Source organism: Trichechus manatus, unplaced genomic scaffold (genome assembly GCF_000243295.1).
Source record: "Trichechus manatus latirostris isolate Lorelei unplaced genomic scaffold, TriManLat1.0 scaffold00055, whole genome shotgun sequence".
NCBI lineage: Eukaryota > Metazoa > Chordata > Mammalia > Sirenia > Trichechidae > Trichechus > Trichechus manatus.
In genome coordinates this window covers 2,693,995-2,709,523 of record NW_004443991.1, presented here as the reverse complement: position 1 = coordinate 2,709,523, position 15,529 = coordinate 2,693,995, and the positions used below count along the sequence as shown (strand labels likewise).

Below are 15,529 nucleotides of genomic sequence, written 5' to 3'. Positions count from 1 at the left end.
ACATTCTAGTATTTGGGGATTTTCAAAGGTATATATGCCTCTACAGGATTTTCTACAGCACAGGACAGAGAGAACCCTTTTGTAATAGAGGACTTGGATGTTTGACCTAAAGTCTTGTCCAACCTGAGATACTGTAATGCTACAGAACTGCTGCTAAATTAGACAGACTTTAATAACTAAGACTTTCAAATCCCCTATTACTTTGGCTAACAATACGGGCAAAAGCAACCACCTTAACATTTGTCTCAACTTTTTATAAAAGCAAACAAAGAACAAGCAACAAATAAGTGGAATAGAAAGTAAGAACACTATTGAGTTTGACAATTTATTGGTATTTTAGTAAAGACACTCATCTCAGTCATTTCTCTCCCTTCTTGACCCTAAGGAAATACTTCATTTGGGTCAAGAAAAGAATACACAGGAGAGGGATAATTACTACTTTAACATAAACAGTAAAATGAATAAAAATGGAAAGTTTGCCTACATTAAAGTAAGTTAAAGTTAAATTCATGTATCTTGATATACTTAAATCATGTAAGAAAGAACTAAGAGTTCTATATACATTTCCATTGTTTTACTTGGGACTTATTCTAAACTTAAATGCAAGTGAACAAAAGTATTAGGAATATACAACAGTCAGGCTGCTTCTCTGGAGTTATTACCTAGTCAAAGAGCTCAGTGAGCAGTTACCACCAATAAAATAGTGACATGTCCTTCAAATTTAACACTGTAGGAATTTTCAAGCAAATTGTTGTATTTTGTTTGATTGTGACTATGTTTTGAAAGATGTGTTTAACTGTCACATTAAGAAAAAGAGAGTTCATATACAATACAAAAATAAAAGGGAAAAAAAAGAAAATACCACCCTAAACCTCACAACACACGGAACAAAGTATATATGGTCAGAGACTCCATAAACTGTTTGAAGATGCATTTTCTTTCCTTCTATTTTCAGTATCTAAAATGTGCTTTTGAGAGACCACTGGTCAATACATATTCACTTAAAATAAACCACAGTATTCTATTAGTAAGAACTCCTATAGTAAGGTCAATTCAAATTGGATTTCACAAATCAGTAACTTAAATGCTTTGACAAAGTACAGAAAGTGCATCTTCTCACTTTTCATCTTCATACAGTATTTTCTTTTTTGGGTGTTCATACCTTTTAAAAAATAAAAACAGCCAAATATTTAAGCAATATGTACATTTAAATTTTTTGGTGGTGGTTTGTATTTTAAAAGAAACAGCTTCCTCCAGTTCTGGTGGAAACAATTTCAGGAACTAGCTACTAAAAGAAAAAAAAAAAGCACATTCAAAATACTGATTTACTTTGGTAGCAAATGGTTGTTCTTTGAAGACTAGTGAGGGTAGACAAGACCCATTATGGTGAAGTGAGTTATTTCAAATATTCAACAGTTTACATAAAATTTCAAAAAATGGTTACTTTTAAAGAGCTAAGCATCTCTATCTACTGACAGCAATGCAAGAACTACTTTATGACTTGAAACAAAACAAATGCCCATGAGAAAAACAGCTGTATGTAATTTTATCTAAATTTACTTTCAGGCAATAGTTCACTAACATTTGTCCTCCCAATACAATACTCCCTTTCCTATAAGGCTGTTCCTGGGAGCCAGACAGTTTACATAATGAGGAAGTTAAGTTAGAGAGTAATTGCTTGTATTTTGAACCAGTTTAAGTAGGTAATAACTTTTTGCTTCCCTCTTAATGTGCTAATAGTTGTGTTTAAAAAAATATGCAATTCTTAAAAAGGTACCATTTCTGACTTCTTTATTATCTGTAAACTTTGGAAACTAATCACATGAAACTACAAAATTAGCAAATGTCTTGAAATCTGTATATAAAACATAAATTACCTCTAATTTCAAACTCTCTTTTATTAGTATGCCACTCAATCTCTACTTAAAAAAACAACAACAACCAAAAAAAAAAAAAAACGGCTCCAAAGATAGTCTTATACCATTCTTTAAAAAAGGAAACTGTTCCTTTTAACCTTACGCCCACCCCACACCCCAATCGCAAACACATCATTTAATTGTCTTGGTCATGGACATTTCCAAGGTGAGATTTTATATTTCGCTCCCATAGCTTCTGGTTATCAGAAAACCCATGCTTTCCTTTGTTGAAGGAGTTTGGTCCTGCTGATGTTGGTGTATCCCTGTGTTAACAGAAAGAAGTTTATTTAAAATGTTACATAAAGCCTTTTGGGCTATGTTTTGAACTCATTCAATGTACTTTTATTTAGCACCTATTTATTATAAACACAGGCAGAACATCAGAAGCCCCTAGAGAATTTTTAAAAAATAACCTTTCCACAGATCCACTCCTAGAATTTCAGATTCAGTACGCCTGTGGTGGGGCCAGGTAAATCTGTAGTTTTAACAAACATTTAAGGTGGATTCTGATGCACAGGTAAGGTTGGGAACCACTACAGTTTTTTAAACTCTGGGCTGCAACCCATTAACAAGGTCATGAAACCAATTTGGTGGTCTGCCATCAACATTTGTTTTAAAATAAAAAAAAAAGATGCATCACATACAGTAAGGCTCAACATCGTTTTATGAACTTTTGTTTCAATTTCATCTGTTTAAATATATGTACACTGGGTGTTTAGATAAGGTTACAACGTCAGATGTATTTCTTACTTTAGTTCCCAGTATAAAAGAAAGGCAGGCACCCACCTGGATGTTCCTAATTAAATCACAAAACTGAAAGCCTAAAAACTAAAGCTTGTGTATGGATTTAGTTAGTAATCAGTTATTTGGAGAGGTTCATACATTTGGTAGAAATGGGTATATAACAGTGTTGATCTCAAGTTGAACTTTCTTGCTAGCCTCTCTAAGTTATCTGTTTATGCATGCAAAGAAAGAAAACTGATTATCATGTTAACTTGAGGTTAATGTTATTTCCTTAATAAGAAGAACAATGAAGGAAAATGGAAATTAAAATACTTCTGTCTGATTTTGGTATTTACCATCTAAATTACCAAGGAAAAAACATACAGGATTAAGATTATTGAAGAGAATGACATCCTAAGTGAAGAGAACTAAAGTCATTCCTCTTTTACCAGAAAAAAAAATCAAGTATTAATTTTAAATCAAAAATATATATATATTTTAAATACATCTCTGAGCTAGATCTGGCTACAGGCTTTCAGTCTGCAACTTTTAATCAGTGCTTCCCTGTATACTCACTGCCGTCGAGGTGATTCTGACTCACAGCGAGCCTAGAGGACAGAGTAGAACTGCCCCATAGGGTTTCCAAGGATCGGCTGATGGATTCCAACTGCTGACCTTTTGGTTAGCAGCTGAATGCTTAACCACTGCATCACCAGGGCTCCCTTCCCTATATAACTAGTCTGATAAGGCAGAAAACATGTAAATCAAAAATATTTCTGATAACTATTTCTTGTTTGAAGAATATAGGTTAGTTACATGTATCTGAAAATAAATAGCCTTAAGTTATTCTGTTATTTTTCTTATATGCTCAATTTTTCTTACCAGGAGAGAAAAACAAGATCACTGTTACACGTAGCTCACAAAACATCACACTATTACTACTCTACTGTTCTATTTCATGAGGACTAGTCCATATCTTACTCATCTTTGAAACCTTAATCATCTAGCACATAGAAAGTACTGAAAACTATTTTGCCAGGAGACTTGAAGAAAATGCTAAACATTAAAACATTATATGCAATTTATTCTTGCTCTTAATTCACCCTATCATTTTCTATAATATTAAAGTTATGAAAAATTATAATACCTTCCAATATTCTTCATCCTCATCTTTGCTTCTGGAGGCATTTCCTCTGGTTCACTCTGGAGAAAGAATTAAACCAAGATGATGGCATACAGATTTATTACATTCACCTGATTACTAACAATGCTAAATTATATATCTAAGTCTTTTAACATTTCCAGTATTGTGAATTTCAGTAAAAGGAAAAAATTAGTGAATTATTTATTTTAGCCACATTTAAAAAAGAAATGCTTAGCTTTTAGTATACTGATTTTGCATAAAGTAAAAAAAAAAAAAAATGGTAAGAAACCCTGATATTCTTGAACTAAGGCCATTTATTTATTGTTTACTAGACTGAATTCCTAGAGGAAAATGTGCTTAAATGCTTTAATATGCATGACTGTTTAAAATCCTAACAATAATCCTATAGGGTGGGTTATGATTATCATCATTCCCATTTTGCAAATGAGTTAAACAAAGTTAACTTACCCAAGGTCATAAAACTAATGAATGACAAAATAGTCTGACATCAAAGCAAAGGTTCTTCACCACTTTACTGTACTGCTCACTCTCAAAAATATCCACTATAAAGACAGCTTGACGGCTCTTTATTACTTCTCCATTCTTATAGTCGTTAAAAATATATGTAAACAAATCAGTTTCCTTTCAGATATATATTTTTATGTATAAATGCTTTTGAGTTCCAACTCATAGCAACCCTACAGGACAGAGGAGAACTGCCCCACAGAGTTTCCAAAGAATGGCTGGTGGATTCTAACTGCTATAGCTCTTAACCACTGCAGCACCAGGGCTTATATACATGTATATGTATACACACATATAGACACATATATATACATACATATATACACATATACATTAAAGTGTGTTGTGCAGATTCTTAAAGGGGACTTTTTCTGGTCAAATCTGGGACAATTTTAGCATTACAGGTAACAGATAAAGGATTGTAACTACTGAATAAAGAATCCATGAGTCTAAACTGACATAAATAAAATAAATTTTAAAAGAGCTAAGGGAAAACTCTTCCTTACAGGAAAAGCCAATTAATAAACTTAGAAGGGATGACAGAATTAGAAAATCTCACTATTCGGCAAACATCGTCATCATGACTGATGCAGACTAGAATCATCAATGGATGCTAACATTAGTGAGTAAATGAGGAATAATGGGATATTCACATATTCTCAAAGTATATCCCCATAACATACATTTTAATTTCAAAAGGTAGAAAGTGGAGAAATGTGGCAGACACCACCTTAACCAAATGATCAAAGTAAACACAGCCAGTAATGGGACAAAAGGACAGCATGTGCTCCCTGACATGATGCAGTCACTGAAAATCTGGCATCACTTCTGGGGTATTCCTGGCCAAAAGTGAGAAGTGTGACTCTGAGGATGAGGAAACACAGACTAACCCAAACTGAGGGACATTCTACAAAATAACTGGCCTCTATTCTTCAAAAATGTTAATGACATGAAATAATAGGAAGACTAAGGAATTGTTCCAGATGAGAAGAGACCAAAGAGACACAACAACTGAAAAAATATTAAATATTTTTAAAGTAATTATTTACTTTGGTGCCTGTTTGTCCGATATATTTCAGGCTCAGAATATATCCAAAGGTACTTAACTATGTTCTGTAGAACAATGATAAGCGGATGAAGATTTCAGATGCATGTGCTGTTGTACTTATGAGATAGTTTATCCTTTGGAGTTCCTGGGTGGCGCAAATGGTTAATGTGCTCGGCTGCTAACAGAAAGGCTGAAGTTTTGAGTCCACCCAGAAGTGCCTCAAAAGAAAGCCTGGTGATCTACTTCCAAAAAGGTAGCCACTGAAAACCTTAATATAGTTCTACTCTGACACACATGGCTCACCCTGAGTCAGAATCAACTCTAAGGCAGGAGGTAAATTAGTTTTAGTTTATCCTTTACTCCCATTAACATATTACAGCACAAAGATTGCTGTCTGAACCTGTTTAAAGCTTCTTTAAAAAAAGTAGGGAAGACAGTAAGCTATCAGGATAAGAAACCAGAAGACCTAAATTCTAATTCAGCATTAGTATACATTAGCACACACTCATGCACACTTTACTTCACTTCTTAGGTTCTCCATTTGCAAAATAAATGTATCACAATTTACAGGGATATATGCAGAGTAAAACAGTTATGTGAAAAGATATACAAACTGTTCAGCATTCAAAGTAAGCTATTACTATTATGTAGGTGCTTAAAATTTCTAGCCTCTGCACTTTTGCACATGCTGTTCCCTTCTTCCTACACTGTCCTTCTCTCATACAATGTTCACATATCCATATGCTACCTAATCTCTTAAGAATGTTAGAGATGCCAGAAAACTTGAAAATGGGAGGAATCCACAGCCCTGCTTGTTAGACATCACCCTTTCACATCACAGTAGCTCCCGAGACACTTCCATAGAACCCCAGCACTTTGAGAGATAGTTTAACAATCTATGATCTAAACTGGGCCTTCAATTTGCAGTTGAGAAACTAAGGCTCCCAAAAGGTAAAGGGATGCACTCAAACGTTTTCTGCTGGTTAGTAACTGGCAAGGCAATGCCTGGACAAGAATCCAAGTCTTCCGATTCCCAGACTTGTGGTCTTCCCATGCTGCTGCATCTAGTTAGCTGGCCTCTCTTCTTCCTCTGAATTTCCACATCACTTCATCTTTTCAGGTACTTCTGATTTTATATTTTGTACTATCTTGTGTATAAGTCTCTGCCCTAACAGGCTGAATTTTTAGGGAACATATCTGGGTTATCTTTGTAACCTCACAGTGCCTTGCATACAGAAAGCACTCAAATGTGTAGAATGAGTAAAAATCCAAAGGAGATTAGCATGATAACCACAGTAATTCTTTACCGACTGATCTTTGCTCCAACCATTCCATACTTATCCTTACCCAATACACCTCTACAAAATTCTGCAGCTAGTCAGTATTTATCACTTGACTTGAAAGTGGATGTCTTAGCTTATAAAAGCATTCCTGGGTTCACCAAAACCCTGCTTAATGTTTTAGTACCCAACTCTATTACACCATTCTTCCCAAATCACTTTAGCCCCACAGGGTTTGTGCTCCTCTGAATGTATGTATAATTCTATGCATATTGTTTTGGGGAGCAATTACTCATGTATCCTCTAACGTTTAATTGTTATACTATAAGGGTCATATTGTAAGTGGGAATTAGGTTCTAAAGTAAGAGTATAAAGCAAAATAACAGTCAAAATTATCCTTGAAAATTCTATAAATCATTCACAAGCACGGTAAGACAGGGACACTGAGTGGCACAAGGGAACTGACTGAGAAGAGCTGAGGAGCCCTGCACGCTCACTCCTGAACACGTTTATTGAGCAGAACTGTACAACATCTGCAACATTTAAACTGTTACTCCTCCTGGGGGTGCAGGGAGTAACTGCCTTCCCTAAGATAAATGCATGTATAATGTATCATCACTAAAAACCCTAATGATAAACATTACTAATGGTAGCAGTTTTAATTTCTTCTTTTTTTTAGATCCTTCATATCTCCTAGGATAGCATATTACTATCATAATAAGCATCTGTTGATCTGGTTCTCAAGCTTCTTGACCCAAAAGTCAACAATATTTTTAAATAATCCTACAACCAAAGAAAATTAATACAAAAAACAGAAGCATCCACTTTTTGTAGGTACCACAAAAAACTATTCAAAGTTACAAAGAAAATTCACTAGTGTCATTAAGGCAACCTACAATTTGCCACTAGCACTTTCTTTCAATAATTTGTTAAAGTAAAATAAACAAAACTAGGTATAAACTTACATCTTCATCTTCATTAAAAGCTGCTGCTACTGAAAGGGTTTTTGGAGCAAGAGTTGGAACTGTTTCTTTAGGCTTCTAAAGAAGAAATATAATTTTTAAAATATCATGTAAGTAACATTTGTACAGGCTTGTTTAATTACATGAATAATTGATCTTTAAAGACTCAATTTTATCTTTTCATAGAACTTATACACTAAAGAACTCAATACTTTGGACAAATCCATTCTTCTGGAAAATGTGGGTTATCAGTGCGTACATTTTAATGTACTAATTGCATGTCCATTTTTTTCCCCTCCTATAAAAGATTTTCTATATCGTGAGTGAAATCTCTGACTTGCTGAAAGTTAACCATCCCTTCTTCTACATAACAAACTTTTGCTTTTGAAAGAATAAAAAATGTTACTTGGAGATTATACACAGAGACAAACATAGTAAAACTTTTTAGTCTTTGGAAAACAGAAACTTGTTTTCATAAAATAAATTACAGTGTTAATGTAGTCTTCTGGGGGGGGTGAGGTGTAGGATATAAAAAGTAGTTGAAACTGCTCGTTTTGATTATACAGCGTGTGAAAATATAGTTGATCAACCGACAAATACTTATTTGTGTCTTGTGTCTACAACATCAAATACGTGACACCTTTAGAAGAGTAAAATACAACAAAAAAATAAGCTCCAATAAGAGTTGATTTACAACCTTATAACAAGATTATAAGCTTAATGTCTTTTGTTCAGACTAAAATTTAGGAAAAAGGAAAAAAAGCAAAAGAAAGAACACAGCATGGGCATGGGACTCTGAGGAATGGTGGCTCTTTTAAAACTAGAAGCTATGGAAATAGATGATGATGGCTAGACAACATGATGAACACAATTCACGCCACTGAACTGTAAAAAGTGTTAAAATAGCACTTGTTATACAGATATTTACCACAATTAAAAAACCAAAACTAATAACCTAGAAACACAGCTCAAACACATCAACTCTAACTGGAAAGTAATCCGGACCGATTTTTAAAGGCTCTCTGAACAAACATCTAATATAGAAATAAAGCTGTATAGTAATTAGGTATTAATTTTTCATAAAGCAGACATGAATTAAACAACTCACGAGCATGAATGTAACCATTTTCTAAAACCAACAGCACTCTATTATCTCAATAACTTAAAGAAGAGATCTATTTGGTGGAACCAAATGAAACTGTCATTTTTGTAGTTCAAGAGCAGTTGAGTACAACTTCATATGGTTCAACTTAGTATTCTGAATAGTTCTAGAGGTTCCACAGTTAATAATTTAAGTATTAATTCAAGGTTTATATCTTTAGAAAAGGGACCAAAAATGTATCTGTAAGGACTTCTGTCACAGAATATTAGTACTCAATGTTCATTTGTAGCTCTAAAGTAAGGTGATCAAGAAGCTCTTATTATCAAGCAATACTTTACTAATAGTTTTTTTGAGATAAAAATATTACTGGCATTGAAAGAAAAAAAATGAAATTCTCTCTGAAAATATTTTTCAGAGGTTTTTACTCAAATTTGGAAAAAATTCTAAGTTAGCTATCACTTTATATTCCCTATTGCAGCTGTTCCTTCTAATATTCCAGATCTTTCTTCATCAGCGCTACTCACTTTTTATATACTTACATGGAAGTTCATGCATCAAAGATTACTTCTAAAGCAATGTATCTTTTATGCTTAATTTACCATAACCTATTAAATAGGCTTCCAAAACAAATTCTTAAGACACATTACAAACATCGTATTTAAAATAACAACTCACACTTGATCCAAGTTTGATGGATATGGCTGATGCTTTCTTTGTCGTCTGACTACCTATGGCAAATCCAAACTTGGAGATCTTTGTAGGTTTTGTTGGGAAGTCTCCAGCTTCTTCTTCAGCTGATCGCTTCTCAGCGCTGCGACTGGAACTTTCCCCTCCATTACTGGAAGAAACAGTCTTAGTTTTCACAGGTTTTTCTGCTTCTTCTTCAGGTCCTGGTGAAGTCGAAACAACTTACCAAGATGAGCTATTTTTACTGAGCAGATTGATGGGAGCAGCAACCTCAAAAAGCATCGTTATAAGGAAGACACCTCTGCAGTTGTCACCTACTGACCCAACAGTCTCTTCCACTGTTTGTTAGAGTATACAGCAGGAACTGAGATTGTGTGGCAGTAGAAGAGGCTCCCATGAATTAACTAGCATAAAATACAGAGCAATTTAAAATTATAAACATGGAGTTCACAAAAGTAAAGACCCTTCAACTAAACACTGTCGTTTAAGTTTACAACAGACTGGTTATTTGTGGAACTCTGCTTTGTAGAAGTTAAGATCTATAAATTCTTCTACACAAACTAGTTTGTGGGCAGTCACATCATAATACAATATATTTGAGCAATAAATTCTAATATTCTTCAACAATGTACCACTAATTACACAAAGTACCTAGTTAGAAACAGGCCAATTATTAACAGCACTACAGTGTTAATACAGTCTTGAGTTACTTTTCTTAAGTGATGTGTTCCTCACATACATTTCACAAAATCTTATGAGTTGAAAGGAATTGAAGAGAGCTTCAAGGTATTCCCTAGGTAAGTTAACTCTACAGTGAAAGTCCGGCTATCACCTGTTTTACATTTAAGAGCAATTAACAATCATGCTTCCATTTACACATTATTTTTTCTCATGAAAGAGTAAGTTAATTATAATTCCAAACAGAAGGCATACATATGTAGGTTTGAAATGCAAGCTGTCTTTAGGTAATTCTGCTTGTTTTTGTGTTAGGTCAATGATTAGTTTACATCCTGAGTATCTTAGATCTCTTATACCAGAAGGCTATTTAAGAACATATTAAAGGGTAAGACAGAAGAAAGCTGGCTGATCATTAAAAATTTTATTTTCTTTTCCCAGTTATACTCTATAGAATGTATTCTGCTACCCTAGATGAATAGTTTATTTATGGAGAAAGAGAAGATGCTCTAAGGGACAGTCCTAACAATAACTGAGAAAACAGGACAAAAAGCCAGAATGGGTGGGTGGGTGAGACCAAATCCAAACAGACTCGCAAGTAAAGGATTAAAAGATAATTTTGGAATGATGGAGTCTCTGGATTAATAAACACTTTGAACAGAACACTTGATTTTGTTTAGAGGAAAAATTAAAGGAATTATTTATTCGTTTTGGACAAGGGGTGAAAGTTGTAATGACAATGCAGAGGAGGAATTAAGCAGGATTAGGTTCTGGAATTCCCCAGGAGGCAGTGATTGCCTGAGGTGCCATTTAGATATAAAATTACAAAAGCACCTAAGAATGAAAGATTGGCCTGCTATGCAATAGTTGAAATACAGAAGTCAATTTCTTAAAACAATAAAAAAAGAGTATTGTGCAAACATCAGTGTTTTCAAAGTCTAAGTTTATAACTAAAAGCATTTATGCTAAATTTTATTCTGCGTTCTATTTACAGTTTTAGTCAACTATGATATTGTATAGTAAAACTCAAAATAATAATTACTTTTCTGTACCTGACACAGCTAAAATTGCAAACTCATTGGCTCTGCATATGGTGACACACAGAAACAGAAAACTAATTGGCTTCACGTACACGCTAAACGCACAAGTTTTGTGCAAAGACAACTGTGAAAAACATCAAAACGAACAGCATAAAAAAAATTAGAATTCATTATAGTGTAAACTCTATCTTTCAACTGTGACCGAAGGGCTATAATTAGTTAAAGTTTCCGGTCCTTTTTAAACCTCTCTTTTCCTGATTCTAAGTCTCTCTTTACCCAGAAAATAATTCTGGAACAGAGAATCTAGAAAAATTAGAAGTATAAATATGAGAAAAATGAAAACATAATTCTTACTATAATAATATTAAATGTGATAACTAGCTTAACTAGTATGTGCTAATACATGAAATTCAGTGCTATGTGCCCATCCTAATTACACTGTAGGAAAGATTTCCATGGAGACCGCTCCAGAAAAAGTTAGCATGAAAAGGGGAGTTGGGAGAACTACTCTACCATTCATTACTTAATCAACTGGCAGCAGTTCAATTTTATTCACCCCTGAGTTCTCGACATCTGAAGGGGCAAACTAGGAAGACTGCCCACTTCACAGGTCCACACTTAAGATTAAAAAAACTATGTCTATTAACTAATTTCTACATATGACTGATTCCAGATCCAGCATGTTACTTCTAGACATAGCAAATCACTGTTTGGCCTTGCCCACTCAAGAAGTTTTTACGTTTTTGCTTTTTAAAGTCAATTGTAAAAACTCTATCAGTATCTTTAGATACGATTGAGGAGGGGCATGAAGGAAGGTGAGTGCACTATTACCTTGAAAGGCAGAATGTGTCACCTGGACTGAGCTATCATTTTCTCTTTATGTAATCCTCTTCTAACAATTATGTAGCAGAATACACAAAGCATTTAGGAAATAAAGCAAATGCATTAAGTAAGGAACTATGGTGAGAAAATATGATAAGTCAAATTTATGCTATTAACGTGATTCGTATATAATTTCTACAATTCTATGTACAATTAGAAAATTATTTCAACCTAATGTGAGCTTTGAAATACACTATTAAATATCAACATTAATTCCTAAGTATATTAAGTGTCTTCCTTTAAACAACGCATGTACTGTTTTTGTGTTCGGGGCTTTCAATCAGGGACTGCTATTTTCAGTCTATTTAATAAAATGTTTTGTATTTTAGGACTGTAGAAAACAAAATTTTGGATGACCACAAATGAGTACTGTAAAAATTTTAGTTACAGAAATTATATTTTAAAGAATGTTCAGTTTTTTAAAAATAATTAAACCAATCAATTTATAACATAAAACATGAGTTATGTAAAATTACTAGATTCTTTATCAAGGAATATTTTAACAAAAGGGATTTTATCTAGTTTCTACTTATTCTGAGCACACAAAATGTGTAGTTTAATTAACGTGAAATCAAATTACATACGGTACTATCACTTTCGGTTTTTATCACTGAATAGTTGGGGAAAGATGGACTTGAGTATAAAGGTACTTACTTTGAAAAAATTACCTAATAAGAAAGTTTAAGTCCATAAGGACACCATTCATGACCCATTTTGCATTCTGGTGTCGCTTCCTAATCTAAAAAAAGGGCACACAGCCACCTCTCTAATAGGACTGGCGTGAGGCTTAAGTGAGAATATAGTCAAGACTCCACTAGTGTCTGGCACAATAAATGTCAATTTCATTAAAGACGTTCTTCGCATTTAAAAAAAAAAAAAAGCCTGAGATGGCTATGCTTATGATATGAGTAGCTCTTCTCTAAACTTCCTACTTATTTCAAGGAACTACAAAAATCTAAAAGAGGGTGGGGGTGGGGGGGATCCTACCCAAAGCCTTATACCTCCTCTCTAAGGTGAAAGCAGGTAGTTCAAGTAAACAGCTTCTCTCACTGACATAGTCATGTCAAGTATGGAAGTAATCTACTCATAAAATACCTATGCTGCCAATGTACTGGAATGTTCAACTGAAATTAAAATTCAGAATATTTTCTAAGTAAGTCCTGAAGACAAACTTGATAGTGTTTTCAAAAGAGTGACTACTTGCCACAGAACTAACAATTTATCAATACCCATGCTGTTATTAAATATTTTAACTATGAGTTCTCTGTACAATGTCATTAAAAATATCTGACATTCAAAAACGGTTTATATGCAACAGCACTAATTTCTTGCAAAGGAAAATACACCCAAAGCAAATTACGTAGTTGAGGCATATTACTTATTCCAAGTCACCAATGGAAAAAAAAATGCTAAAATGAAAACACCAAGAGACAAATTAAGGATTCATACTACAGAACTAATATCTCTCAACTGACAGAGTGGTGGATAAATTATACAGCGTAATTATGCTGACACTTAAAGTATATTTTGGCAGCACGTTAAACACATCTCCCTACACTCAGTCGAGACAATTAAAGACAGCCTAAAATTAAAAGTCACATAAGATTCCTTAGGTTGCAGATCTATTTTTTCTCAAACTACTTCTAATTTTTAATGAAATTTTACTCAACAATTTCCAAGACAATATTTTTTTTTTTTTTGGCGGGGTGTGGGGGGGTGGGTCCCAAACGAGTTAACACTAGATGGTTTAAACTATTGTTTCATAAGCTATTTTACCAAGAAAAAAAGGGCTCTATAGCACTGTTCATGTTTTTTTAAAAAGGAATTTTGGGGTCCAAAGTAACTGAACATTTCATTTATCTTCTTTCAATGCTTTTGTTCCCAAAGTAATTAACATTAAACATCATGTTAGTAGGGCTTAAGTTGCCTCCATATGCTATTACTCTTCTGTACTTTCTCTATTAGATGCTTTCAGGAACAAGACTTGGGGGACTCAGGATGGCGAACACTTAAAACGTTCATTAGGATAAGCTCGCACGTGTTACTTCCCTTGTTACGACAATGCTGGGATAGAGAGAGAACGTTTCTCTTTTCCTTAAAGCACAACACCAAAATTTACGGGGGGGGGGGGGGTTAGATAGAATAAAGATAGCTTCAATCTGAGTTTACTCCACATCGTAACGAAATACAGAAAGAGTCACACCAGCCTAAATATCTGGCATGCAGTCAGCTGGCAACAGCCTAAGAAAAGGCAGATAAAGACAAACCCCAGACCCCGAAGCTTAAACCAGCAGGCGGGAAGAGTTTCCTCTTTCCCTACCTCGGCCCACCCCATTTAAGAGCCAGCATTCGGCTTGAAAATGGAGAGAGAGCAGGCTACGGTCGTCCGCCTCCTCAGAGAACAGGGAGCAACAAGCGTTAACTAACTCCTAGGTGTAACTGAAAGGCCAACACCGTCGGAAACTCGGCCTGCGGCCAGTTCCCGAGGCCACGGCTCGGTGACCCGTGTAGGGTGTGCGTTTTGTGTGATGCGTGTCTCTGATGTGGCGGTAGCGATTCCTGCACCGCCGCTCCGAGTCCCACCCCGAGTTCGGGCTCCATTTCTGGGGCCTATCTCCCCTCTCCTCAGAGTGAGACGTCCGCTGGGGCCTATCTCCCCTCTCTTCAGAGCGGGACGTCCGCTGGGGCCACGAGGTGACGCACAGTGGCGGGCTCTCCCCTAGCAAGGAGGCGATGTGGGCCAGGTTACCAGCGGCCGCACCGGGCGTGCCCGGGGCTCGTCTGGGCCCAACACCTGGCCGGGTGAGCGCCAGCCAGACCCGCCCATTCTCGCCCATCGCACATCCCCCACCCCGGGAAGGTTTAAAAAAATGGACCACAGCGTTCCCCGCAGCCCGCGACGCTGGGGTTGTGTTCACCTCCGGCGGCTCCAGCACGTTGCGGATTCTCCGGCTTCTCCTCTCCCGCCTTCCCGTCCGCCATTTTCCCCGCCGCGGTCTCTCCTGCAGCCACGCCAAGGACGTCACGGCCCCGCCTAGCAATCATCGAGCTTCGCCGCCAACCCGCGAGGCGGCAGCCTAGAGCGGCCCTGGAGAGTAAAAAGAAGTACTTTCGGAAACGGAAGTGGATGTGACGTCATCGGTGCCTCTGAAGGAAGGACGGGGGAAGTTGGGCGGTCCCTGTAGACGGCTAGCTAGGGACCTAATAGAAGGCAGTTAGATTTTTCATGGCCCAGTGGTGGGTCCAAAGAAGTGAAGGGAAATGGGAGCATCACCCTGGAAATACTGGGGATCTGGGAAGGTCTCTGAAGCCCCGGGTATGGTTGCAGCTGTGCCTGGCGGGGTCTTCATTCGGGCCTTACTGGATCACGTGTGCCTACTTTACGTAAAGACAGTAAAGGATTAGTCTTTCCCTCGGTGGAGGGGAGTCAACATTTATCGAACGCCTTCTGGTGTCAAGCACCATTCATATACTATCGCAATAGTCCACTGCGGAATATACTGTCCTCTTTTAATCAGCTGTGAGAGTTGAGGCCCAGCGAGGAT

General features: G+C 36.1%; 1 protein-coding gene across 3 annotated transcripts; it reads right to left on the bottom strand.

The window, feature by feature from the left end:
- Window positions 1-284: 284 nt before the first annotated feature.
- On the bottom strand, window positions 285-15,087 carry PCNP (PEST proteolytic signal containing nuclear protein). Of its 3 annotated transcripts, XM_023732872.1 has the most exons (6): window positions 14,903-15,087; window positions 9,614-9,791; window positions 9,376-9,538; window positions 7,602-7,676; window positions 3,787-3,842; window positions 285-2,179 (listed from the first exon to the last, which is right to left on the bottom strand). In XM_023732872.1, exons 2-6 carry the CDS (start codon window positions 9,667-9,669, stop codon window positions 2,053-2,055), a joined length of 477 nt encoding a protein of 158 aa, XP_023588640.1. In that variant the 5' UTR covers window positions 9,670-9,791; window positions 14,903-15,087; the 3' UTR covers window positions 285-2,052. The 3 variants fall into 3 exon arrangements, 2 of the variants coding, with proteins under 2 accessions (XP_023588640.1, XP_004378201.2); XR_002824391.1 differs by lacking the exon at window positions 9,614-9,791; XM_004378144.2 differs by lacking the exon at window positions 9,614-9,791 and having other exon boundaries at window positions 9,376-9,590; window positions 14,903-15,081.
- Window positions 15,088-15,529: the final 442 nt, after the last annotated feature.

What these genes read in the sequence shown, in the direction of transcription:
- PCNP (XM_004378144.2), bottom strand. Translation starts at nt 15,029, where the DNA reads ATGATTGCTAGGCGGGGCCGTGACGTCCTTGGCGTGGCTGCAGGAGAG. An exon ending in CCATCAAACTTGGATCAAGT is followed by an intron (nt 7,677 to 9,375) that starts GTGAGTTGTTAT and finishes TTTCTTCTTTAG; the next exon opens with AAGCCTAAAGAAACAGTTCC. An exon ending in AGGATGAAGAATATTGGAAG is followed by an intron (nt 2,180 to 3,786) that starts GTATTATAATTT and finishes CTGTTAACACAG; the next exon opens with GGATACACCAACATCAGCAG.